General features: G+C 45.2%; 1 protein-coding gene across 1 annotated transcript in view; it reads left to right on the forward strand.

Annotated features, from left to right (window-relative positions):
• PKDCC (protein kinase domain containing, cytoplasmic) overlaps window positions 1–27,562 on the forward strand; it is a 49,703-nt gene that overhangs the window by 5,887 nt on the left and 16,254 nt on the right. Inside the window, exons 2-5 of the mRNA XM_035111230.2 lie at window positions 13,799–13,921; window positions 16,816–17,087; window positions 20,772–20,851; window positions 21,579–21,686. Coding sequence (XP_034967121.2) covers window positions 13,799–13,921; window positions 16,816–17,087; window positions 20,772–20,851; window positions 21,579–21,686 — 583 coding nt within the window. The remainder of the gene's footprint in view (window positions 1–13,798; window positions 13,922–16,815; window positions 17,088–20,771; window positions 20,852–21,578; window positions 21,687–27,562) is intronic.

The raw sequence follows: 27,562 nt of genomic DNA on the forward strand, positions 1-27,562 counted from the left end.
ATTGTAGGCCACAGTTTGGGAGCCTCTGCTTTAGAGTTTCCCATTTTAAAACTGAGCGGGATTTAATGGCACGCTCCAACAAACAAACCCCCAGACAAGCCAAAATCCATTTAAGAGTCTAGAAGGCCGAATCTGTTCTGTCCTTGAGAGGTTTTGGAATATGGTTTAAGTGCGGGTCTTATTCCGTTTTAGCTTTAAACTGGGTTTTCTTTTTCAACTGGGCTCGTCTCCATTCTGGAAGCTGGAAGCTGGATTCTGTAAGGATGCTATCTATGGAGAGCCCTGCTGGATTGCAGCAAAGTTCCATCTAGTCCAGAATCATACTTTGAATGCTGGCCAGTCCCAATATTTTTGGGAAGCCCCCAGCACGGCTCAAAGCACCCTGTTTTAATTGCTGCACTGTTGCTTAGGCTTAGTGTGTATTTTAATTACGAATGTCTATATCTTAATGTTTGTGCAATTGGCCTTTATATTTTGGAAGCCGTTTAGAAGCCTGTTTTTGGCATCAAGCAGTATTTCATTAAATACTACTACTATTACTGTTAAAGGCAGCAACCCCTGCAAACTGCCTCTCCGCTTCTGCCTCAGCATAAAGAGGGTCCTCTAAACTTGGAGTTTAGGACTGCCTGCCTTCATATAAGCCTGTCTGTGTTTAAGTTTTTAGGAAGCTGCTTTATGCTGAGACAGACTGTCTGTCTGTCAAGCTCAGCATTGTTGACACTGGCTGGCAGTGATTCAGATTAAGGGACCCTCCCAGCCCTACCTAGAGAACTTGTGACCTTCTGCATGCCAGGCAGATGTTCTGCCCCTGGTCCTTGCCAAGCCTTCTTCAGAGTCTGCCTTCTGTTTGCTCCCCACATCTGAGTTAAGGTGTATACTAGCAATGAGTGAGACAGGGCCTTCTTGGTGGTGGTGCCATTCACCTGGTACCTAGTACTCTGTCCATCTTTCCAGTGCCAGTGGAGTCGTTCATATTTTCTAGACCTTTTTAGCGGTTTTGCTTGAGTTTATATTATTTTGGTTTTACATGTTGTTTTCCCCTTCCCTCAATTGCTTTTATTTTATTTCTTATAAAACCACCCTGGCAAAAGAAGATGCAATACAAATATTATAATATAAACACACAAACAAAGGAAAAGAATAATAATTTGAACAATAATGAATATTAGCCTCTCCTTCATGAATTTGTCTCATTCTTCCCCATCTGAGTTTCTGGCCATAGATTAATGTTGCATGCGTTTGTGTGACAACATTACTTCTGCCTTATAATCTTAGTTTCTGATTTCATCCTTCGTCCTCTAAAGTTAATAATGGCAAAACCAGCCTCTTGCAAAAAGCATCACTTCACTGATCTCTTTATATAAATTTCTGGGAAAGCTTGAAACTCCATCCCTTGGCACCCCCTAACCCAGGCCCTTCTGGCTTCTGATTTAATTTTGACAGGAGGGGACAGCCTTTCTAAATAAACCCAACCTGTTTAGGCGAACTTCCTAAAGCAAAGCTCTTAGTGTCCAGAGAAAGTGTAGAGAGCTTTCAAGAACAGAAGCTCATTTTCCTTTTACTGCTTCCTTGAGTGCAGGGAATACACTGGAGACCACCCATTCTCCTGCTCTTCTCTCCAGCTCAGCAGCACATCCATCTACGGTGAGTGACGGGTTGCCACGGGCCTCCAAAGCATTAGTGAATTAGCCTATTTATCCACAAATAGCCCCTTATTCTGGAGCAGCCTATAATCTCCAATCAGAAATCAGAACCCGTGGCTTGGAATCTCAGAGTATATATATACACAGGATCACTCAACACAAATTATTTACCCTTTCAATTCCCTTCAAGCAGCACTGGCTCCAGACAATCCCATACATGAGTTTTGAAATCCACGTGGCATCCTTCCTTGCACAGTGAAAATATAATAGTAAATTCAGCGGTAGGTTGACATTCTTTTTGGGTTAAACCACTGAGCCTAGGGCTTGCTGATCAGAAGGTCAGCGGTTCGAATTCCTGTGACGGGGTGAGCTCCCGTTGCTTGGTCCCAGCTCCTGCCACCCTAGCAGTTCGAAAGCACGTCAAAATGCAAGTAGATAAATAGGAACCGCTACAGCGGGAAGGTAAACGGCGTTTCCATGTGCTGCTCTGGTTCGCCAGAAGTGGCTTTGTCATGCTGGCCACATGACCTGGAAGCTGTACGCCGGCTCCCTCGGCCAATAATGCGAGATGAGCGCGCAACCCCAGAGTCGGTCACGACTGGACCTAATGGTCAGGGGTCCCTTTACCTTTACCTTACTGTTTCTGAACGTGACAGTTCTTGCTCTGTTGGTGACCCATGCCTCTGGAAGGTCGAGGCTTGATCACCGCAACACAGTTTCTGTGGGGCTGGCCCTGAAGGTGACTTGGAAGCCTTACCTGGTGCAGAAAACTGCTGCATGCCTTCTGATACTCATCCTGTTCTGTGACAGTTACCAGTTTGCTCCTGGGCCCAATTCAAAGTGCATGTTTGAACTTTGAAGGCCTTGTATATCCTGGGACTTTTGTATCTCAAGGATGTTCTCTCTCTCCCCATAATCCACATGAGTTCACTCACCTGTCAAGGTACATCATTGAATATATGGGCTGTCTATATTTGCAGGAAGAACAAACTAAGATGTCTTAGGGTTGGGTACTCACAGTGGCAGTTCCAAAACTGTAATCTCCTACCAACAGAGATTAGACTGGCTTCAAGAGCAGTTTCATTAGGTTGACTTTTGGCTGAATACGTTTTCTGTGATTCTTCACAGAAGAGTGGATTTCTTTTAAATCCAAACACCTCTTTTGCCAGCTGGGAATGGCAGCAGATGACAGGAGGCATAAATGTATTATTGTTATTGTTATTAGATTTTATATACCACCATATACCTGCAGGTCTCAGGGCGGTTCACAGGATTAAATCAGAATATAAAACCGGAAAATACATGATCAAAATAAAAACAACCCAATAACACCCCCCGCAAACCACCACCCCCCATTTTAAAAGGGCATAGGATGTCAGTCAACCAAAGGCCTGGTTAAAGAGGAATGTTTTTTGCCTGGCGCCTAGAAATTAGAATGTCACATTATGCAAACATGGACAAACCGCTTTTGTTTTTCAGCTGGGGTGCAGACAGGCAGATAAATGTCTGTTTTTGACTCTTGGGGTTTTTTCTTAAAGGTAATAATAGCTAGTTCATATTCTAAAAATAAAGTCTTTCACCCCCCCCCCCTTTTTTCTTAAAGCATTTAATGGGATATAAATAGACTGAACGCACAAATGCTTCAGAACAGCTGTTTAATTTATAAGAAAATGTAATTGAGTGATCGATTGCAATTTGAATCAGCATGGATGCCTTTAGTCGAATGATGACCCTAAAATGTAAGCAAATTGATTTGGTTTTTTTTTAAGTGAGTTTTAAAAAAGAAAGAATTCCACCATATTTTCCTTTTCTGTGCACTAAATTTTGACAGGCGCAAACCTATATTAATAAAAAAAAATAAGCGTTCACCTTCAGGAGTCCAGATGTGCCAAATAAGAATGGAAGAAGAACCCCAATGGATCAGGCCAATGGCCTGTCCAGCCCAACATCCTCTCCTCGGATGCCAGTGGGCAAGAGCGCCCTCCCCACTTATGCTTCCAGCCATGGGGTATTCAGAAGCATATCGCCTCCGACACCAGAGGTCATCCATAACCATCCCAACTATGATTGATTAAGGCTAGCCATTGTCTTGACAGTTTTATCCTCCACGGTTTTTGTCAACATCCCTGCACCTTGTGGTAGCAGACCCTGTGACTTATGTATGCGCTCTTTGGTTTTGTCTGTCCTAAGTTTTCCAACATTGGATGGCCAGAGTCCTAGTATTACGAGGGAGAAAAACAGAATCCAGTTGAATCACGCCTCTGTGATGTCCCCCGCTTACTTGCCTTGTTTTTTTCTAAACTAAACAAGCCCATGCCTTTTCTTATAAGGGCGTTGCTCTCAGACCCATTGACACTGAGAAAATCGGAAGAAAGACAGAGAACAAGATGAAGGGATATGGGGGAGACTTCAGCTGTGGAAGGCCTGCCTGTACCAAAAAAACACATCTTTGCAAAGAAAATACATGACCTGGCTCGCCCCCTTAACAGCTACTGTTTCTAAATAACAACAACTGCTTCTAAATAAGAACAACAAAAGTGTTCTTATGGGGCATTTCAAGCTGCTTGTCAATTTCAATTCCTCCACATCTCGCACCAAGTGTGGTTCCACCCCCGCCAGCCATTGTGATGGGCAGCTGCAGATCAAAATGAGAATGTCTTTTGTTCTGGAATGAAGGGAGGTGGTGGAGGAGCAGCAGCAGCGGAGGAGAGTCTCTCATTAAGGTTGATTTAATAATGAGGGGCATTTGAGAAAGGGGGGGGGATCTGGGTCACTGACTTATTGTATCTGAAGATTTAGAAGCCCCACTAATTGCTTTGCAGCCCTCCTCCATCAAACTCCGCTGATGGCCTGTCTATCTCTTTTCTCCTGTGGGGAGGGGAGGGGGCAGAATACCAAAGTCCTGGATTTTTTTTTTTTAAAAAAATTATATATAATACTGTGGAAAACAGTGGGCATGTTCATATATTGACTCTGTACCTGCCGCCACCTCCCAGTCTGGGGGAGACAGAGAAATCCTTTGCATGGTGGTAACTGCAGTAACTTAGCTGTTAATTTCAAACAATGGCTGTGATTGTAAAGAGACAATAGCGATGTTTGATTTACTGTAATCAAACATAATTATAAGCCTCATGTGGGCTCAGCCGGTCATAAACAGCTCGTCTCAAACAATTCTTCTTGTGATGTTAGAGCCAACTGGAAGGAAAGCTGATTGCAACCGTCAAGGGACTTTGGAAATGTGGTGTATATCTCTTAGGGTTCTGTAGAGGCTCCCTGGGAACGGGGTCTGTCCAACCAGCTTTTTTTCCACCGGCCAGTGAAGACTTTATTGGAGGGGTGTGTGTGTCTTTGGTGCATGTTGATAAAAACGGGCTTCTGCTCATCTGTTTCCAGCTTTTAGGGGCTGAACTTGGCAACCCTAGATGTATACATCTGGAATGTTGCTGGGAATGGGAAAAAATGGAAAAAGTCATAATTTTTGTCTTTGTGTTTCTTTAGTGTGGTGGTTTTTTGTTTTGCTGAAAGCCTCCTTGGGGTACATATTAGTACAGGCATCCCCAAACTCGGCCCTCCAGCTGTTTTGAGACTACAATTCCCATCATCCCTGACCACTGGTCCTGTTAGCTAGGGATGATGGGAGTTGTAGTCCCAAAACAGCTGGAGGGCCAAGTTTGGGGATGCCTGTATTAGTAGAATAGCTACTGATTAAATACGATAAATGTTTTTCTGATTTGCCAATAAAGTCACACACATAGGGCCCAGTCCAACCACAGACTAGATATCAAACTATTGCTCCCCTTGTGATGTCATGAATAGGCGTGTTATCATGCCGATTCAAATCTCTGCTCATTCAAGAAGGGTGAGGATAAATCATTATCCTAATCTTACCTCCCATGGTTACATGAGGACAAAATGTGGGGTCGACGCCCTATGTTCTGCTTGGACCTCCTTGGAGAAAAGACAGGGAACAAAGATGCTAAAAGTAGGTGGTAATGTAGTTAAATTCTCTGTGATAAGTAACCATGAAGTTAAACCAGGCACCCCCAAACTTCGGCCCTCCAGATGTTTTGGACTACAATTCCCATCCTCCCTGACCACTGGTCCTGTTAGCTAGGGATCATGGGAGTTGTAGGCCAAAACATCTGGAGGGCCACAGTTTGGGGGTGCCTGAGTTAAACCCACTGGAGCATCTGCAGGCTGCTTCTCCTCCTCCTCCTCCTCCTCCTCCTCCTCCTCCTCCTCCTCCTCCTCCTCCTCCTCCTCCTCCTCCTTCTTCTTTTCTTTGCACTGACTCATGATGGCCCCAGCAGAACCTTTCTCGCTGAAGGTTGCTTGTCTTCTTGCTGTGGACAAGACATCTCAAGGTGATGCATGTATCCAGCTGGATGGGTGGGGTACTGTATATTATTATTATTATTATTATTATTATTATTATTATTATTATTATTATTATTATTATCCTGGTTGGTTCTTGATGGAGGGTGAAGCAAGATGGTGAGGTCAAAGCAATGCCAGCTCCTGGCAATTTGCTGGAGGTGGTTGTCCTCTCTTCCCTCCACCACGGTCCAAGGAAGGTTGCTGGAGGGGGCTGGCAGGAGACAGGAGGTGGGTTGAAGGGGAAGACAGATGCAGCTTGGTGTGGAAAGATGAATTACACAAAGTGCTTCTTTCTTGCGAGAATGCTTCCCCAAAGGCCCAGATGTTATCCCGAGCCTTTAAGAGTGAGGAAAGGATCTGTTAGCAAGAACTCTGCTGCTGTTGGAAGCCCAGAGCTGATACAATTGCAAACCAGCCATAACTATCCCTGTCATTATTAGACGAGTGCCGGAGGTCTCTGCTCTGAAAGGGCTGGACTGCAAATTCCGATTTAGGGGGAAATTGGGGGAGGCGAGGGGAGGCCCGGTGTAGTTTTTAACAGGAAGGGGGTAAAAATGTACCCGATAATGTTAGCTAAGAGGCCCCACCTCCCTCCCTCCCTCCCTTTCCAAACTGCCCTTTCTCAAAATAAATGCAGCCCAATTTATCAAGTTGCGTCTTTCGACACCCTCTATTATTCGTCTCATGTAAATCACTCCCTAAGGGGTCTGTTCCAGTTTGCTGTTTCTTTAATAGGAGCTGGTGACTTGCAACCCTCATCTGCTTTTTCTTCAAAATCCACACCACAAAAGGCCTGTTCTTGGACCCGTTGTGACTAATTTCAGTAGTACCCTTCCGAAACAACGGAGGTTTACGACAGAAGGCAGTTTTATGTCGGAACAGGCCGAAGATGTAAAGGGTTGCATCTAAAGAGCTGGTTGAAGAGATCATTCCGTTTCGCCAGCCCGGGAACACTGAGCACTGTAGGAAGTTATGCAAGGAGAGCCAGGGATTCCTAACTCTGAATTCTTTGCACTTTCGCGATGATTCTGTCTACGCTACACATTTAAAGCGGTAGAATACATGGTTTCTTCCCCCAAAGGTTTCTGGGCGTTGGAGTTTGTTAACTGCATCCTTACCCCATAGATGCCCACTTGACCGCTTGAATCTGTGGAACTGACAACTGTTCCAGGTGCTACATCACACTCATTCCACATTTGTAAGAAAATGAGTCTTTTAGTGTGGCAACTTTGGACTCCCTGCCTATTGACATCCGTCAGGCGCCTTCACTGTCCTCTTTCTGGCACCTGCAAAAACCATTTTCATTCTGGCAAGATATGTAGAATGCCGGCAGGCGTGTTAATATATTTTTTGTTTATTGTTGGTTTTAATTATGTTTTCAATGTTTTAAATAGTTACTTTCAACTATTTTTTTACTGATGATTTCATACTTGTGTTTTATCCTTCTTGTGAACTGCTTTTAAGCTTTTTTTTTTTACAATTAAGCGGCACATAAATTTAGGGACCCAGGTGGCGCTGCGGGTTAAGCCACAGAGTCTAGGGCTTGCTGATCAGAAGGTCGGCGGTTCGAATCCCTGCAATGGGGTGAGCTCCCATTGCTCGGTCCCAGCTCCTGCCCACCTAGCAGTTCAAAAGCACATCAAAGTGCAAGTAGATAAATAGGGACCGCTCCGGCGGGAAGGTAAACGGCGTTTCTGTGCGCAGCTTTGTCATGGTGGCCACATGACCCGGAAGCTGTCTGCGGAGAAACGCCGGCTCCCTCGGCCTATAGAGGGACCCCAGAGTCGGACACGACTGGACCTGATGGTCAGGGGCCCCTTTACCCTTTACCTTTAAATTTAATGAAATTAAATATATTTGAAATGCTTCTTGGGAAGTGTCAGGGGACCTTCCTACAGGGAACCTCCCCCTCTCCTGTTCACCAGCACTTCGCCCAGTGAGAGCAACAGCAGCGGCTCAGGTGAGGGGAATCAGGAAGTTAGCCGGACGGATTTCCAGCGGATGGAGCAGCAGGGAGAAAATCTTGAGGAATAGCAACATGTCTTATAGGCTTTTCATCCGCTGCTGTTGACTACAGTTAATGTGATGCTGTTTAACTGCTCTTTGTTAGCTTTCCTTTCTTGTGATTTTTTTAAATGAAAAAACACACCCAACAACTTATTTTTATTTTAAGCCACCTTTTTAGTTTGATTCCCTCTTGGAAAGGCAGGAGATAATTATCCAAATAAAGAATGTGATCTGAAATGCCGAGTCGGGCCAAATGTTCTCGCTCTTCTCTAACAACATCCTTGCATCTTTCGTAACTTGGCTGCCTCTCAGGGTGAGCCAGGATGGCTCAGTGCTGGAGTATGTGAAGTGGAGTAATAGAAGATTTTTCAGTGGCATTTGCTAAGCCCTTTATTCAAACATGCGGAAGGGCCGTGGCTCAGTGCTAGAGCATCTGCTTTGCATTCTCTGGCATCTCCAGTCCAGGTAGTGATTGTTGGAAGATTCAGGACCATAGGTGCCAACTCCCAGATTGAAAAATCCGGGATTGGCAGCGGCACCGGAAGTCGTGCTGCGGCCATTTTGGAACTGGGCAGAGCGGCACCGGAAGTTGCTTCTACGCATGCTCTGCCCATTTCCCAAAATTGCCGCAGTGCCAGAAATCGCTTCTGTGCATGTCCAGAGACTCCAGACATGTGCAGAAGGAGCCTCCCCGGGCCGGTAAGAATCCGGGGGATTTACGGGTTTTTTTAAAATCCGGGCTGCCAGCAGGAAACGGCTGGAAAAATGGGGGTTTCCCAGGGAATGCGGGAGACTTGGCAGCTATGTTCAGGACAGATAAAAGAAAGGACTTCTTCACACAGCACGTTGTTAAAGCTGTCGAACTCCCACCCACAGGAGGCAGTGATAGCCAGCAACTTGAATGACTGTGTTCTGCTTCCACGGTCAGAGACAGTAATGCTTCTGAATACCAGTTGCTGTTATTCCACAGGAGAGGAGAGGGCTCTTGTGTTTGAATCCTGCTTGCGGGTTTCCCACAGGCATCTGGTTGGCCACTGTGAGAACAGGATCCTGGCCTAGAAGGGCCATTGGCTATTTTTATGTTCTTACGTTAGGGTTGTCACCGGTATTGCAGCCAGGCTAAGCAGCCAGGCAGGGAGTGCCTAGGCACAGCCAAGGTGTTCTTCCGTGGCTCAGATCGTGAGCCAATTTGGAGGAGAACTGGGGCTCAGCATTATGGGGCAGGGCAGATTCATAGTGGATCCTCCCCACCCTCTGGAATTTGTCACACCTCCCTAGTTCCATTACTATTTATAAAGTGCCACTGGAATAAATGACGCTTCCATAGTAATGTAAGCAAAAGGCAGGCGTTCACCATTGAAATTTACACTGTGTGCAAGTGTGTATTTATTTTCATTTAGCAAGATTTTTTTGAGCACTTGGTCAGAACTCTCTAAGCTGTGTACACAACTAAACTGTCAAGAAAACACAGCTAAAATACACACAAAACCATTGATGTAACTGTACAGCAACGAAAACACATGCAGATAAAATCTGGGAAACATTTAAAACTAGTATAGGTAACCAAATGATTGAAATTAGTGAACTTAGCTTAAGTCGTGTCTACTCTGAGTATTTATTGTGTTTTTATCCCACCTTTTTCTCCAAGAAGCTGAAGGTGGCGTACATGGCTCTCCCCCTCCTCATTTAAGCCCCACAGCAGCCCTGTGAGGCAGGTTAGGCTGAGAGGCAGGGACTGGCCTAACATAGTGAGCTTCACAGCAGAGTGGGGATTCGAACCCTGAGTCTCCCAGGTCCCAGTCTCGAGGTTTGTTTCATTTGGGGGAAGAAAGCTGAGGAGTTAAGCCCAAAGCATCTGTGGATGTGGTAGGCTTTAAGGTTGGGTTGGAAGAGAGAGAGAGAGTAGAGGCTTGGGGGAATTCCAGGCATTTGGAGCAGCGAGGGAGAGTGGTCAGAGGCGGTAAGTAGAGCAGAACATCTCCTTGCAGTGCCGGGTTGGATTATAGGGAAAATGCCTTTCTGTGAATTATTCTGGACTTGCATCATCCTTGCTACATAGAAGCTGGCTTTTAACTGTTTCTCTTTTTGGAACATTTTGTCCATCTCCTCTCCTCCTCCTCCTCCTCCTCCTCCTCCTCCTCCTCCTCCTCCTCCTCCTCCTCCTCCTCCTCCTCTCTGGGCACAGAAAAGCAACACTTTTGCTAAGGCCTTTTCTTGGCATGTGTTCTTTTCGACAAATCCAGCTTTGGAAATCTCACTTAAGCCAGAAAGCGTTTTCTGTTTGTCTATCTCTACCCATTGAGGACAGCTTACTAGGGGTCTTTTATTTTGTGTTTCGAACATGTCGGGTTTTGTGTCCTGTCTGACCTTTGGCTTCTGTTTGGGCGGGGGGGGGGGGCGGCGTCTGAAAAAGGGTTCTTTCTCGTGGCTGTCATTTGTCGTTCTCTCCCACCTTCAAAAGAAGTCTGAAGGAGCGGGAAAGGCCTGGCTAGTGGTGCAGTGGTAAAATGTGGCCGATAGACACTGTTTGGATGTGCCCAAGGAAGAATTAGATGAGTGGGAAGCAGAAGGGAAGGGTGGGAGGAAGAAAAAAAGACCCACCCTGAATTGGATGCAACGGAAAGTGGTGGAAATGAGAGCTATAGTGGTTAGAGCAGGAGTCAGCAAACTTTTTCTGCAGGGGGCCGGTCCACTGTCCCTCAGACCTTGTGGGGGGCCAGACTATATTTTGGGAAAAAATATGAACAAATTCCTATGCCCCACAAATAACCCAGAGATGCATTTTAAATAAAAGGACACATTCTACTCATGTAAAAACACCAGGCAGGCCCCACAAATAACCCAGAGATGCATTTTAAATAAAAGGACACATTCTACTCATGTAAAAACACCAGGCAGGTCCCACAAATAACCCAGAGATGCATTTTAAATAAAAGGACACATTCTACTTATGTAAAAACACGCTGATTCCCGGACCGTCCGCGGGCCGGATTGAGAAGGTGATTGGGCCGCATAGTTTGGGAACCCCTGGGTTAGAGTGAAGTTGAGAGGCCAGAGTTTGAACCCCCACTTGGCCATGAAGCCATAGTCACTCAGCCTAACCTACCTCGCAGGGTTGTTGTGTGCGGGTAAAATGAGGAGGGGGTAAAGAACTGCATATTCCACCTTGAGCTCATTGAAGGAAAGGGTGGGGGAATATACATGCAATAATAATTAAATTAAATTAACAAGGGGGAGGGAGAGCGAGCGAGCGAGATGCAGGTTTGCAAGCTTCGCCCACTGGAATTCGGCCCTTGGCAGACTACGCCCAACAAACTCTCCAGAACAAAGGTTGACAATCTGGGGTCACTGCAAATAGTGCACACTGCCAAAGGATTTTGCCTTCTTCACATTGTTGTAACAAGTAGCGTTTGGCATTGAAAACTGCTACTGGTAGGAATCACTGGAATTAATGGCTAATCTTCATGCTGTTATATGTAGGCCTCCATCCCAGAATTGGCATCACTTCTAATTTGTCCTGGTGGACTCCAGGCAATTCCTCAACACAGTTCCCACTGCTAATGTTCTTCTTTTTCCCCACCTGAAAGGCCAGCTACCTCCTGCTTCTGTTTGACTTTTGCTCCCCCCCCCCCGCTTGCTTGGCTTAACACTCCCTTCCCAGTTCTCTGCCCCAGAAATTAAGGTGTAAGAAAACTGCCACAAGTACAGATCTGATGCCAAAGTGTCTCTTGCTGGTTTCAGTATCCTCCCCCCCCTTTAACATTCCCATTTGTCCGATGCTCCCTTTCCTAAAAACAGTGTTTTGATGTGCAAAGGCACTTATTTCGGACAAGGAGTAATTACTTCATACAACCATGCATTTTTTGAAATGCTCGGTTTCCCCAGACAGTGACAGATCTCTGGCAGGGGGTTGCAAGAGTCAAAGCTGGAGAACGTTCATTTGCACATTTTAAAGCGGCTGCAAGTCCTGTGCACACTTACTTGGGAATAAGTTCCACTGGAAACATTTGATTCTGAGTAAGACATCTATAGCAGGGGTGGCTAACCTTTTCAGACTGAGTGCCACCTTAAAACTTGATCAGTTACCCAAAGGGCTGTGTGTCAAAATGTGTGTGGGCAAAGTATAAAAGTATCTAGGGCAATAAAAAAGAGGGGAGGGGACACAGAAACCCCTTTGTACAGCATTTCATGGTAAAATTTTCTTGCTATAACAGAAGGAAGGATTGTGGCGGCTTCTCCTTCCCTTTCTCTCCCTGGTTCTACTGGCAATCTCCTCCAGTACTGTGTAATTGCTCAGGATTGTAAATAGGTCAGACCGCATTGAAATACTGTATCTAAAATAGAGGTGGCTTATACATGGTCCAATTCTGACTCCCCACTTTTTTGTGCACTCCCAAAACACCCCCTCCCAATTATGTATGTATGTATGTATGTATGTATGTATGTATGTATGTATGTATGTATAAATGGCTTTGCCAGGCTTGGCAAAATCCTGAGGTTTATGGGGGGAGGGAACCCCCACAACAGCTCAGCGGGATCTGAGCATGTTCAGTGGTCCCAGAATGCTACCTGAATGTTGAGGGGCATAGGAAAGCAGGGGGGGGGATGGGCTGGACTGAACAGGAAGCCCTGCACACTGCAAGGTTTCGTTGTGGGTTCCACTTGTTTCATATTATGTCAGCAAACCGTACCAAGGACCTAACTTTTGAAAAGGCAGGAGATAACCGTTTTTAGAAAATAAATGCTGATCTTCTCATTGAGGAATTTCAGATACGCTTCTGAACAAACCCCAGGGTTTCTTGACATGCTGTTTGAAAAGGAAAAAAAAACACCCCACTATCAATCTAAGGGGAATCCTTTATAAATTATTTGCTGTTGAAGTTTTTTTCCCTCCTGTATTATACCAGTGCATGAACATAGCACAAGTTTTATTTGTTTTTTTTCCTTTGGGTTCTTTTTTAAATTTTGAAAAATATATCAATAAATAAATTTTGTGACTTGTCTGTCAACCTGCATTTGGGGTGGGTGGGGATTCATTGATGGCAGCCCTGTTTAGGGAAGCTTTTAATGTTTAATAGATTATTGTATTTTACTTTTAATGTTTAATAGATTATTGTATTTTAATATTCTGCTGGAAGCTGCCCAGAGTGGCTGGGGAAACCCAGCCAGATGGGTGGGGTATAAATAAATTATTATTATTATTATTATTATTATTATTATTATTATTATTATTATTATTATTTAGTCCAGCCTCACCCAACTTTTACCTTCCAGATGTTTGGGACTACAACTCCCATAAGTTCCAGACAGCACAGCTGCTTGAGAGTTGTAGCCCAAAACATCTGGAGGCTGAAGGCTCTGAGCTAATGTGCTGGGTATCGCCTAACATGTGGGAAGGTATCCCTTCTAGATGCAGCCTGTAAGTTGATGGTGCTTATCTTCCCCCTGTAAAAAAACCTCTCTGCATCTAAGCACTTAAAATTTCTAGACTAGCCTTCACTCCACCCTCCTTGAGATACTAGCTTTCTTCCTGTGTGTGTGGGGGGGGGCCTTTTGGGTAGCAGCAGATTTAAGCAAACAACCCCCCTTCCTTCTGCCTAAACTGAAGTATACCAAAAGAGTCATACTGTCAGGTGAGTGCCTCTGAGTCTCTAATACACCACAGAGGGGGAGTTCAATGCATTGATGGTATATATATATATATAATTAAAAGCATGCATACTTTCAAATAATGTACTAATGCCTGCTTTCCCCCCCATCCGCCTTTGCAGCTTCACGGATATTGTTACCAAGACAGCAATGACATCGCAGACACCCTGACTGCCATCACAGAACTGGGCTCACCCCTGGAGATGATCCAGCTTTTACAGATTTCCTGGGAGGACAGGTTCCGCGTAAGTAGAGTTTCAAAGCTGCAATTTGAAGAGGCATTCACCCTTGGTGGAGGTTCAGAATATGTGTGCAGAGTGGAGCAGGATCCCCAGGAACAGTGCAAGACGGGTGGTGCCCCCTCCCCACTCCATGCAGGGCTGGCAGCCCAATCTTACTTTGCCCCCTGTGGTAGGATAACATCACTGCACCTAAGGCAGCATGATAGTCTGGGGCAGTGGTTCCCAACAGGTGGTCCGGGGACCCCCAGGGGTCCGCGAGCTGTGCCAGAGGGGTCCGCAAGATGCTATTAGAATAAAAAATATATTAAATATATTTTGTATGATAACAGATTTTTTGTTTTGGCCGCTTCCTGCATGAGCAGAGTCTAGCGCAAAACTAGAATTAGATAGAGGCAGTAGTTCTGCTGTATGCCATTAGGTGGTGCTTTACAAACACTACTGTTTTGCAAAGAGGCAGCGCGCGCATTCTACTAACGCTCACCTCCCCAAGATGCTTTGCGTGCGTCGGCTTCATTTGTGCGCTACTGCGCAGGTACCCTGTCTACTCCATTCCCCTCCCTCCTCCCTGGCGCACGCTGCCTCTTTGCAATACAGTAGTGTTTGTAAACAAAGCGTTGTTTTTCGCGGAAGCTACAGTTCGCGTAGTTAAAAATGGACCGTTGGTTTAAAAGTGGTTCGTTAAAACGACAAAGGCCTACAGATGAAGAGGAATATAATGCATTTGATGTTCAAGCAAGTAAGTCAGTGACTCTCGAACCGATCTTGTCAGTGTCCATTGAACCTAAATCGTAACTGTAAAAAACGTATAAATATAAAATATAAAAAGACTCTTAATTTGGCCCTCACTTTTTAATTTTAGGATTAGGAATTAATGGGGGTCCTTGTCACAATAGCGGCTCGATGAGGGGTCCTCGAGAAAATTTTGTTGGGAACCCCTGGTCTGGGGCATAGCTGCCAAGTCTCCTGTTGAAAAATCCGGGATCAGCAGCAGTGCGGCACCGGAAGTTGCTTCTACGCATATCTGGACATGTGTAGAAGCATCTTCCGGTGCTGCTCTGCCCAATTTTCGGTGCCCAGACATGGGCAGAGCGGCACCTGAAATCGGTTCTGTGCATGTCCGGACATGCGCAGAAAGAGCCTCCCTGGCAGGTAGGAAACCGGGGGATTTACAGGATTTTTTTCTATTCAGGATAACAGCAGGAAACAGATTAAAATCCGGGGGTTTCCCGCGAAAAACGGGAGACTTGGCAGCTATGGTTTGGGGTGGCTGGGACAGACCATAAAGCATACAGAGCTGCGTCTTCCAACAGAGGGAAAGTGGCCCTAGGAGGAATAGACTAGAGGCTGCCACTTGCCCCCTGTGAGAGTTGTCTCACTTTGACCAATGGTAGGGTCAGCTCTGAGAATCACATCTGCTGTCTCAAAACTATCTCAAAGGCAGCCGGTTGGGTGAAGTGGCAGCACTACTTCTGCTGGGCCTTCTCATATATCAGGCTTACGTAACAATGGCAAGTGGCAGCACTGTGATCCGCATGGAGCAACTTTGAGCTCCCGCAGTGGTGCATTCCAGATGTTGAGGACTCCAGTTCCCATGTTTCCTGACCATTGACCATGCTGGCTCTGGTTGATGCGCATTGTAGTCGAAAACATCTGGAGGGTACACCTTTGGCTTCCCCTGCCCTTGGGTGATGCTGTGTTGTGGGCAATTTTAATGGCAGCTCCTAGCTAACTGATGTAGAGGGTCGAGGGCAAGTGTCAGCACAGCAAGGGGGCCACGTGGAGCCCCACGTGGAGCCCCTAGCTGCCTGAGGATGCTGCTTCTGAATAATAGAATCATAGAGTTGAAAGAGACCACAAGGGCCATCCAGCCCAACCCCCTGCCAAGCAGGAAACACCATCAAAGCATTCGTGACAGATGGCTGTCAAGCCTCTGCTTAAAGACCTCCACCACACTCCTTGGCAGCAAATTCTGCTGTCGAACAGCTCTTACTGTCAGGAAGTTCTTCCTAATGTTTAGATGGAATCTTCTTTCTTGTAGTTTGAATCCATTGCTCTGTGTCCGCTTCTCTGGAGCAGCAGAAAACAACCTTTCTCCCTCCTCTATATGGCATCCTTTAATATATTTGAACATGGCTATCATATCACCCCTTAACCTTCTCTTCTCCAGGGTAAACATGCCCAGCTCCCTAAGCCTTTCCTCATAAGGCATCGTTTCCAGACCTTTGACCATTTTGGTTGCCCTCTTCTGGACACGTTCCAGCTTGTCAGTATCCTTCTTGAACTGTGGTGCCTCCGCAGTTTCCTCCAAAGCTCAAGCTCAGGTTTCCCCAAACTTGGGTATCCTGCTGCTTTAGGACTACAATTCCCATCATCCTTAGCTAGCAGGTCAGGGATGATGGGCACTGTAGCCCAAATACAGCTGGAGACTCATGTTTGGGAAACCTTGCTCTAGCCCTACAGATGCTGCTGGGGTCCCCAGCCCCTCACCAGCCTCAGCTAGCATGGCCAGTGGTCAGGGATGATGGGAGCTGTAGTCCAACAATATATGGGTCATGACTGGCTCTTCACTCCTCCAGTAAGCCAAGCCCAGAGATGGGATTTGCAACAGGTCTTGCAATGGTGTGTTAGCTTTCCAACGATTCATGTGTGCACTTATGCAGTAAGCCTACATTTCCACCTGGGACATCTAAGGGGACAAACCTGTGTGCTGAAGACCAGGGAAAATGTTGGAGAGATCCTCTTGTGTGTGCACTTGGATCTTGTAACCACCCAATCTGTTTCTAATGATGAAAGAGCTGTTGTCTTTTTTTTTTCATGCTCTGCAACAATAAACAGATCCTTCTAGGACGGCCTTGTTAGGGAAGCCAGGCGTGACGACGTGGCTTTTGTTGTTTCAGATCTGCTTCAGCTTAGTTCAGCTTCTGCATTATCTGGCCCACTCACCCCTTGGCTCTGTGACTCTCTTGGATTTCCGACCCCGGCAGTTTGTGATTGTGGACGGAGAGCTCAAGGTGACGGATCTGGATGACGCCAGCATTGAGGAAGCCTCCTGCACGAGCAGCAGGGACTGTTTCATGGAGTTCCCGGCGAGAAACTTCAGCCTGCCTTGTTCTCTTGAGGGCAAATGCCAAAGTATGAACGAGAAGAGGAATCTTTACAATGCCTACAGGTATCGAAGCAGCTGGAAACGAATGGCCATGGGCTGTCAGGAGTGGGAAACCTTTGATTCCCCCCTGTTGGGGTTCACATTTCCTTGGGAGTGTTGGGATCCAACTCCAGAGCCCTTCCAAATGTTAGAGATGGTTTTATTTCAGGAGTGGGGAACCCTATCATATGTTACATTCCCTATGTGGCCCTCCAGGTGTTGTTGAATAACAACTCCCACCATCCCTGCCCATTGACTGTGTTTGTTAGGGTTGATGGGAGCTATAGATGAGCAACACCTGGAGGACCAAGGTTCTCCACTCTTGCCTTAGGACCTGCATGCTGTCAGTCAGCAACACCAGATCCCAAAGTGGGCACCACTGCATAGTGCATCCCCTCTTTTTCTGTGCCATCTCATCTCTCACCCTCACCTTCCACCAGCCTGCCCATTTCAGCTTCATCTGTCTCCAGGGTAATGTTGCACACTGGGCTCACTATCTGACTCACTATGGAGCGGTCATATTCCCTTCTTGGTCTCACCCCTTTCTCACCTACTTTCTTATACACATAGGCACCAACTCTGTGATGACAGCTCAGCCGTCCAAAGTATGCAGACTGAGCCTCATAGCTGCCAAGTTATCCCTTTTTTTAAAGGGATTTTCCCTTATGCTGAATAGGCTTCCTCGAGAAAAGGGAAAACTTGGCAGCTATGCTGAGCCCCCCACCCCTGAATCTTGAGGGCCCGGTCGTAGTGATGATAGGCCTTGTGGCCTCCCCTCAATACATTTGACCTCTCTCTCTCTCTCTCTCTCACACACACACACGACAAGCTCTCCCCCATTTCACATGAAACTCTGCGCCTCTGCTCACACAAAACACAGGAGAGAAAGAGACCCTGGAAAAAGAGTGGCCTGGAGAGCCCCGCAGTGTCTGGTGGGCTGCATGAAATTAGGACAGGGGGCATAACTTCCTCACGACTTATTTTCTTCTTGATTATCCAGAAGGACCACATTTGGAAGGGATGTCTTTTAAAGACGCACAGCAAACACAGCCTGTCTCTGAAGGCCAAATAAATGCTAAATTTAATGTGTGACATTACTCACACTTTCTCCAAAAAAACACCCTCAAGCTGTTTGTTTTGAAGAAAAACCAGCTGCAGGGCGCTGATCTGCAACATACTCCCAAACCGAAATAGGGAACAGCCACAGATTTTTGCTGGGGGAAAAAATCCCCCCCACAGCTTTTTGCTTCTGAAGGTGAAGTTTGCCACAAACAGTACAATTTGCAGGGGAGGGGAATAGCAACTGGGTGATTTTCAGCAGTGAGTAATTGGGTACATGTTCTGGACATGAGCCTTGAAGCTGATTTTTCTTGAAAATGTTTTTTGAAAAAGCATTTTGTTTTAAAGCGTGAGTATTGCAAAGTGTAGTTTGGCCTTGACTCTCTGTGGTTCATTTGGTTGATCAGGATTCTGAGTTTACTCCCCATGTGTCTTCATGTTCTCAAGGCATGGTTTGAAGGCATGCGATGTAGCAATCTACTGAAGCCAAGCATGTCTAAGTCTGGTCAGTCCCTTCGGTGGGAGACTGCCTGGGAACCCTATAAAATAAAGCAACTCTTTATAGTGTGGCTCATACAAAACCACTCATCAGAGCTGAGAAGGACTTTTAACTTGAACCCAGCTCCGTATTCTATTTGCAAACCAATGAATCATTTAATACACATGTAGCAAGTGTTTATATTTTCTCCCCTGGACGTGAGCGACTTTTAAATATGACTGACAGCAGGATCTATGTATGCAGAGAAAATGTTCTTCCTGGCTTTTCAGGACAGACGTAGGACAGGGCAGCATCCGTTGAAATGCCCTATTTATGTTTCCAATCTGCCCATGACCTAATATTTACGTCTCATGGGTTTGTTTATACTGTCCGTCTTGTTAAAAGTCACTCTGAGAGGAGACTTGATAGACTGCAATGGTAGTATGGAATTGGCAGAAGAAATTCAAACTTCATATCCCTTGATAAATCATGCCATTGTGGTTTTAAAATTACAGCGTCCCGCCCCCTCTGTTATTCATGCGTTTGAATGCCACTTCCTAAGTTTCACAAATGGGGAGAGTGTTGTTGCACCCAGATTCTCCTGGTGGGCATCCCATAAGGTTGGCCACTGTGAGAACAGGATGCTGGATCAGAGGGGTCTTTGGTTTAATCCAGCAGGGCTCTTCCCACAGAGTAATCCTATTTCTGGCTGAGAAGCTGGAACAGAGCAGTGGAGTCGCTGCCACTCACCCCAACCAAGAGTGGAAGGTGGTTTAACCATTACTTTCCCCAGGGAACTCTGGGAATTGTAGCTCTGTGTGGCGAATAGGGGGTCTCCTAACAATTCTCAGAACTCTTAACAGACTACAGTTCCCAGGATTCTTTGGGGGAAGCCATGGTTCTTTAAAGCTGTACAACACTGCTTTAAACACACAATGGAGATGGGAACTTGAGGCTATTTTTTTTTTAATTTGTTTAGAATTTTCAGGTATATACATTTCAATAATTTTACAGTCATTTTAACATTTCAAAACGTGACTTCCTTCCCCCTCTTTCTGCGGTTCCTTAAATTTATTATTAATAGTTTCTGCATATCCAAATTAACTTAATTTGTTCATTCATTCATCTGCTTTAAATATATACTCTTATGAAACTGCAGGTTATTACAATAATCCTGCCAATGTTTTTATCCGTTTACAATTGGTTTGTAAATATTCAATAAACCATTTCCATTCTTTTATAAAAAGTTTGTTATCTTGATTTCTTATTTTTCCAGTAAGTTTTGCCATTTCTGCATATTCCATAAGTTTTTGTATCTATTCTTCTTCTGGAGTCTAGTCTAGTTGATTCTGCTTAACATTACCTGCACCCCATCTTGAGACTATTATAAGACTTTCAGCTTACAAATCTTGCTCAACTTTTCCTATTCAGCCCACAAGTTTGATTAACATCAAGCCTCCAGAAAAGTTCTGGACAACTCAAAAAAGTTTAATTGCTACTTTAGTGACATTTTGATTGGTCCAAATAAAGTTATTGCCTGACTTTGGAGCCTTTGTGTAGCAAATTATGCAGAGCCGCTAATGAAAATGGGCTCAATTAAAAAAGAGAGAAGGAAAAAAAGAAAACTATTTTGAGGCATTGTAACTCAAATTCTAACAATGTGAATTGGAATTATAAACCAAATTCTGCCGACTGAATTCTGCTCCTTGCATAAATTGTGTCATATGTGTGATACTTTTGCTGGAAAAGCACTGAAAAATATTAGTGGTTTGATGTCAATCTGGCTGGTTGCTTTTTGGGATTGGACACGTGAAAGAGCTGCTGAATTTACGGTCCTTAAATAAATAAATAAAAAGCCTTGTCCAAGCAGAGACAGACAGCTTTACAAATAGATCAAATCCATGGTTTTTTGTGGTTTTTTAACAGCAAATTTCTATATTAATAAAGTATTTACAGGTAGTTAGTTACAAGGTGGCCTTGTCCAAAGCAGCTCTGTCTATGCTTCACCCAGCAGCTGTATGAATATAGCCGCAGCTCTATATTTAATTATAGAATATGATTCTATTTCCTGCATAGCTCAGAGACTTGTAAATTACTGGAATTTTATTATTCATTTATGATGTCCTGTGGTTACTAAACTCGCAAAACTAACAGCTTTCACTTCTTTGTAGGTTTTTCTTTACTTATCTTCTGCCGCACAGTGCCCCTCCGTCCCTGAGGCCGTTGCTCGATGCGATTGTCAATGCTACAGGTAAGAAATGTGTCATGATCTCCATTGGATTAAACTAAAAGCTTCCCTTCTCTCCAGCATCCTGCATCTCACTCACAGTGGCCAATCCGATGCTCTTCCTCCACCAGAACACTAGAACTCATGGGCATCCTATGAAGCTGAGCGCTGGAAGATCCAGAACAGGGAAGAGACTTGTGCAGCACAAAGTTATAACTATGGATCTTGCTCCCACAGGAAGCACAGTGATGGCCGCCAACATGGGCGACTTTAAAAGGCAGTAATGCTTCTGAATACCAGTTGCTGGAAATGACGGGGGGGGGGGGAGAGAGCACTGCTGCGCTCAAATCCTGCTTTGTGGCCATGGGCACCTGGTTGGCCACTGGCCTGATCCATCAGGGCTGTTCTTGTGTTCAAGAAGTCCGGATGCAGGATTTGAAGGCAACAGAGAAGTCTATCACCCTCCAACAACTGGAATGCAGTGGGGGGAACGTGAAAGTTAAGAACATAGGAAGAGTCTTGCCAGGGCCCCCCATTTGCTGCTCTTTGGAGAAAGACAGAAGTGTGATTTACAACAGTTTCATTTGTTCTCCCTTGCTGCCCCATCTATTGCCCCTGACTTCTGTCATTTTGCTCCCTATTAGCCTCTACAATGCCCCCTATTAGCCTCCACCTCTCCTCTCTAAAGCTCCCCTAGCTGTTGCTGTACACAAGGTTTCTTTCTGTCTCTAAGCCGTTTCCCTTGTTATAGGAGAACTTCAGTGGGGAATAGACGAAACGGCTGCTCAGCTTGAAAGAGTTTTGCATTTATACAAGAGTGGCGTGTACCTCCAGAATTCTACATGGACACCCCGGTCAGGTAAAGTATCGCTCCCTGTGGGGCAGCAAATTAGTCTTGACTCAGGATGGCTGCATACTGCCTTTCTGGCTAGGGGCCTGGTTGTTTTGTTGCAGTCCCACATGGGTCTTGATGGAGGGTGAGAACTCAAAGGAGTATCACCTTCTGGTCATCTTCTTCTTTGGCAATCACTTGTTGCCAAGTAAGATTGTCTTCCATGAACGCAGTCTTAACAGTGAGTCCGTAAGTGACTGTGGAGAGCAATTCTGAATCCACATGTCCTTCCTTAGTGTGGACATTGGTTTCTGGGTGGAAATTGATCACGGTGTGGATGTGCCAAACGTGCCGTCCTCTTAGCACGTTTCTCCCTTGTGTCCTGAGTTCGAGTATCTTCAAAGTCCATGACACCTTTGGTAAAGGCTGTTCTCCAACTGGAGCACTCGCAGGCCAGTGTGTTCCCAGTTGTCTGTGTTTATACTATATTTCTTAAGATTTGCCTTGAGAGTCTTTAAACTCTTGTTGACCACCAGCATTACGCTTTCCATTTTTAAGTTCGGAATAGAGTAGTTGCTTTGGAAGACGATCATCAGGCATCTGCACAACATGACCAGTCCAATGAAGTTGACGTTGGAGAATCATTGCTTCAACACTGGTGATCTTTGCTTCTTCCAATACACCTTCTGGTAGCTCATTGACAGCTCAGGGGTGGGGTTGGTAAAGGTGTCATTGGATTTGGGGTTTCAGACTCCTAATGGTGATTGAGCATCAATCTATCTGTGTCTTTTTATCCTGGCTTGAGGTCTCTTGGCTGTGTGGTGCTATCATATGGGTAGCAGAACTATAGAAGTAATATCAAGTAGCATCCGGGTAGTCAGATGACCTCCCAACCACTCTATGGGTAGGCTTTGTGTACGGGTAAGGACCAGATGGATTAACAAAGTAGAAATTTCAGTAAGGGAGGGGGCTGTTGTGGGAGTAGTTCCAGTCCTGGTCTTTGGGTTGAAACCACCCTCAGGCTAAAAGGGAAAGTCCAGAGCTCTTGACTGGGTTTCCATTTGGTTCCATAATTACTTAGGGAGGAGATGAGGCTTGCTAGTGTGGACAGCTCCAGGGTCAACATCTTAGTAAGAAACTGGCAGGAAAGGCTGGTACAGGTGCTCCTTTAACTTTGTCATTTTCCATCACACACTTTGCTGAGTGACAGTGTCAACACGGCCCAATTGCATTTCAGCTGCACAATCCATCCTTTGTTGGGAGAGTGCCAGGATGTCGGGAATTATTCTGGGGTGTCTGCTGAATCCAGTTTTAACAGCATCATTAGAATGCTGTTCTAACAGAAACAGTGTGTTGGCCTGTTAAGATGGAGCAAAGCTACGATGACATTTAGCTGGAGTAACATCTATTCCGACCTGGTTTTTCTTATTCTGTACCTCATGTAACAGCAACTTGTTAGCATCCAACTACCTCTGCTTTGACACTGGCTGAGATCCATTTTGTTTAGAAACCATTACGATAGTTCTCCCTGAACTGCCAGAAGAGGCTGGGTTTAAAATCAAAATAGTTTTTAATTATCTGCACATTTCATCCCTGGTCCAGAATCCTACCTGCTATCATGCAGGCTATCCCATCTATTTCAATGGCAGCAGCAAATCTGCCTTTCCTGTTCGACGCTAGAATGCCCTCTGCTGCTGCTGGACTGAAGGTTCTTTATCAATGTACAGTGGTACCTCGACTTATGAATGCCTTGACTTCCGAAGGTTTCAACTTACGACGTCGTCTAACCCAGAAGTATTTTCGCCGCATGCGTGTTCTGCGCCTGCGCAGAAGCGGCGTGTGCGTTCTGCGCATGTGCAAAGTGCAAAATTGCGCTTCATGCATGCGCAAAATGGACGCTTCGACATCCGAAGGTTTCGACTTACGAAGAGCGCCGCGGAGCAGATCACCTTCGTAAGTCGAGGTACCACTGTATAGGTAAAAATTGCTTAGAAGAGCCTCGCGATTGAGCCTGAACTGTTTCCCAAAGCCTTTTCCCATGCCCAGTTTGTAAGGGAAAGTGTCAGTGGAAAAGCAGCTTCATGAAAGTTCTTGTCAATCTGAGCTTTCCCATAAATAAACGTTAACAAGATAAATCTTGGTCATGTTACAGAAGGACTTGGGTCTTAAGCTTTCACTGTGCTTTGGTTGTAAAACTTTTTATAGTGCCATAAATTGTATTCTACTTTGGACTTAGCTTTAGTGACACAGAAACAAAGTGTGTGTGTGTGTGTGTGTGTGTGTGTGTTGCCGGGGGGGGGACGACTTTAATAGTTGTGTGTTTTCCCTAATCATAAATCATCCCATTATTGAAGTTTGTTATCTGGATGCTGGGCTATTTAAAATGATGCTGAATTCAAGAATTCTTCTACGGTTTTTTTTTTAATATAAAAAAATATACAGGTTGCAATAAACTCTGAAGCAAAACAAGACTGTATATCAAAATATAAACCACCTGCCTTTGAATATATTTATAGGTGGCACAACAGCTAGAAACAGATATTCCAAATTTTAGAAACAAGGGTTCCAGTTCTTTATTTTGCTTATTCCCATATTTACTCTTGATAGTATCAACAGGAGTATACTGGCAAAAATGGCTTGTGAGTAGCTTTTATGTATATTTATTTAGAAAATACTGCCAATACTGCTTCCATTTGGAAAATTCATCTCCCTGATATTAACGGGCAGTATCTGAAGATGCCCTTCCAAGCATGGGAGAAACCTTTCTGTTTGTGACTGCTGTTGCATCCTGGTTCTGCTTGCAGGATTCTCATAGCCAAGTGGGTGGTCACTGTGAGAACAGGATGAGGGACTAGACGGGCCTTTGGCCTGATCCAGCAGGCTGCTTTGGATCAGGCCAAGAGAGAGCAGCCAGGGCTGCTGCAATAAACAGCTGTGCAAGCCTTTGGCAGGCAGAAGCACGAGAGGACATCAGAGGACGAAGGGAAGGGGAAAGAGGCACAGAGACCAGTGTTTCCTGCGGCACCCCAACCAGCATTCAAGGCACCCCAGGGTACCACAGGACACTGGTTGAAAACCACTGCCATAGTGGCATCCTGTAACGGAAAAGGAGGAGAGAGGTTTTCGTCGATTACCTCTTCCCTCTGTAACGCTCTCACTGCTACAGACGCTGTTTCTGAAGTCTTTCCACTCTTTACTCCAGAGGAAGCTAGTAGCTGTAAATAGGGTGGCCATGTGTCCTGGTTCACAGAAAGAGGGCAGTCCTCTGTTTTGAGGCAGCCACTGTTTGAAGGGCTGTTTGGTGCAAGTCCACCTTGAAGATGGAAATCATGTCCAGAAGAGGGCAACCAAAATGGTCAAAAGCCTGGAATCGATGCCTTATGAGGAACGGCTTAGGGAGCTGGGTATGTTTAGCCTGGAGAAGAGAAGGTTAAGGGGTGATATGGTAGCCATGTTCAAATATATGAAAGGATGTCATATGGAGGAGGGAGAAATATTGTTTCTGCTGCTCCAGAGAAGCGGACATGGAGCAATGGATTCAAACTACAAGAAAGAAGGTTCCACCTAAACATTAGGAAGAACTTCCTGACAGTAAGAGCTATTCAACAGTGGAATTTGCTGCCGAGGAGTGTGGTGGAGGTCTTTAAGCAGAGGCTTGACAGGCATATGTCAAGAATGCTTTGATGGTGTTTCCTGCTTGGCAGGGGGTTGGGCTGGATGGCCCTTGTGGTCTCTTCCAACTCTATGATTCTATGATTCTATAAGAAAGGAGAGCTGGGAGGACATTGAAGTTGCCCATCCACCAGCAAACTGAGCAGGCCACCTGGTCACAATCTTTTCCCTGTATGCTGAGATGCATTGTGTTTCTAGTCACATGATTTATGAATTTGTATTTAGGCATATCTGTTAGCATATGTAACATTTATTATTATGCAAATCCTTGCCCTCCCTTTTGGCACCGCCTCAGCGGCTACCCTAGCTATAATGTTGTGCCATTCTGCAAATAAGTTCTAATCACTTCCACTTCTCTCTTTGGGCCCTGCCGTTGGTATTTAATTTGCCATTACAACAGATGGGTGGCGGCAGGGAGAGTAAATCGTTTTCTTTGTCGAGGCTCCCCGTTGCCGCAGCTGTGTCCCTGGACCAGGGCATATTGGCAGGTGATAAATAGAAATGCAGACTGGGCAGCTTTCCAACTGGTAGCTACAGTTGGTAGTAAAACACACATAACCCCCCCCCCTTCCCAATTGGGCTGCTGCGGCTGAAATAAATGGCCATTAGGACTGATTAAATTCAGGTGGAGGGTGACTCGAGCAAGCTAAAAGGACGAAACCGCAACCTGTTTTACCTAATTTATATTAAATTGCCGCCCCAGAGCGTATGCTTGCGACTGAGGCTGGGGAGAGGCTGGCATGCCTGTCTGAGCGCAGAGAGCCACGGTGGCTTTTTGGCTTACCAGTAAGAAGAGGGAGAGACTGTTGCACTGTGATGGGGTACAACAGGGCTGGCAAAAGGCACCAAGTTCAGCCCCCAGCAATACCAGTTAAAAACAGGTGATGAGAATGGTGTCTCTGCCTCCAGGTGTGTGTGTGGGGGAACGGTTTTTACTGCCGGGGGGGGGGGCGCATTCTCTTGATACTAACCTGTTGGAGGCCACATGCCAGTGGAAGACGTGGCTGGAACCAATGGTGGACGAAGAAAAAGGCATCTCACTGCTGCTCTCTCGCCACCGCCCCCCTCCCGGTAAGTTCAAAACTCTTAATTTGTCCTGAGAACTAGCTCCTACCCTCCAACATTTCTCTGATGAAAATAGGGAGTCCTATTTAACAACATAACAATTTTATTATTTATACATCTGACTGGGTTGCCCCAGCCACTCTGGGTGGCTTGCAGCATATTTAAAAACATAATAAAACATCGAACATTGAAAAAGCTTCCCAATACAGGGCTGCCTTCAGATGTCTTCTAAAGGTTGTATAGTTACTTGTCTCGAGGGTCCTATAACTCCATACCCTCCAACACTTCTCTGATGAAAATAGGGATGCCCTAAGGAAAAGCGGGACATTCCGGGATCAAATCACAAACCAGGACAGCTCCTGTAAATCTGGGACTGTCCCTGGAAAATAGGAACACTTGGAGGGTCTGCTAGCTAGGAAAATGGAAACTATTGCGAAATTGGAGGGCAAATTTTGGCACTGCGGGAGTACCCTCACTTCATTGATTGTCTTGTGAACTTTACAATAATAGTTTTAGGCAGAAATAAGAGTTTGGGATTAGGATGATGAATACATTGTAATCTCTATAATGTGACATTACAGTGGTAGTTTTAAGCCATGCCATGCCAAACTTCGTGTGTGTGTGTGTGTGTGTGTGTGTTGTGTAGGTAGCTGAATGTGTGAATTTATTGCCACTGTTATAGTATTAGGCAGGTTATTTATAGGTATTTAACGCCATTAGTCTGGAAATTGAGCAGAACTTTGACCTTTTTATGATGTGAGTTGCTACAAGGAGTCTTCAAATTCCATGGACACCATTTGAGCAGGTTTCAAGTTTTGGCGAGACAAAACAATCCTGGCTTGAACCAAACCTTTCTAAGTGGGGTGATTGTGGTGGAATTCCTAAATTTAGTTCTGAGTACATTGAATAGAAATAAGGCCTGTGTCGCCAAATGGCATCCTATTACCAGGAGTTTTTTTGGGGGGTGTGTGTGTGAAATAATAGTAGAAGAAGAAAATATGGTTTAGGTTTATTCAGTTTATGTATTGCTTCCCACTTAATAATGTCCCGAAGCAATTTAGAACCAAGTAAAAATACAATGTTGAAATCACATCAACATATTCAAAACAGATTTAACAATGCAATACCAAATCATTGGTCTTGCCCAAAGGTCTATGAAAAGAAAT

The sequence above is a fragment of the Zootoca vivipara genome, chromosome 3 (genome assembly GCF_963506605.1).
Source record: "Zootoca vivipara chromosome 3, rZooViv1.1, whole genome shotgun sequence".
In the NCBI taxonomy this organism is placed as follows: Eukaryota; Metazoa; Chordata; class Lepidosauria; order Squamata; family Lacertidae; genus Zootoca; species Zootoca vivipara.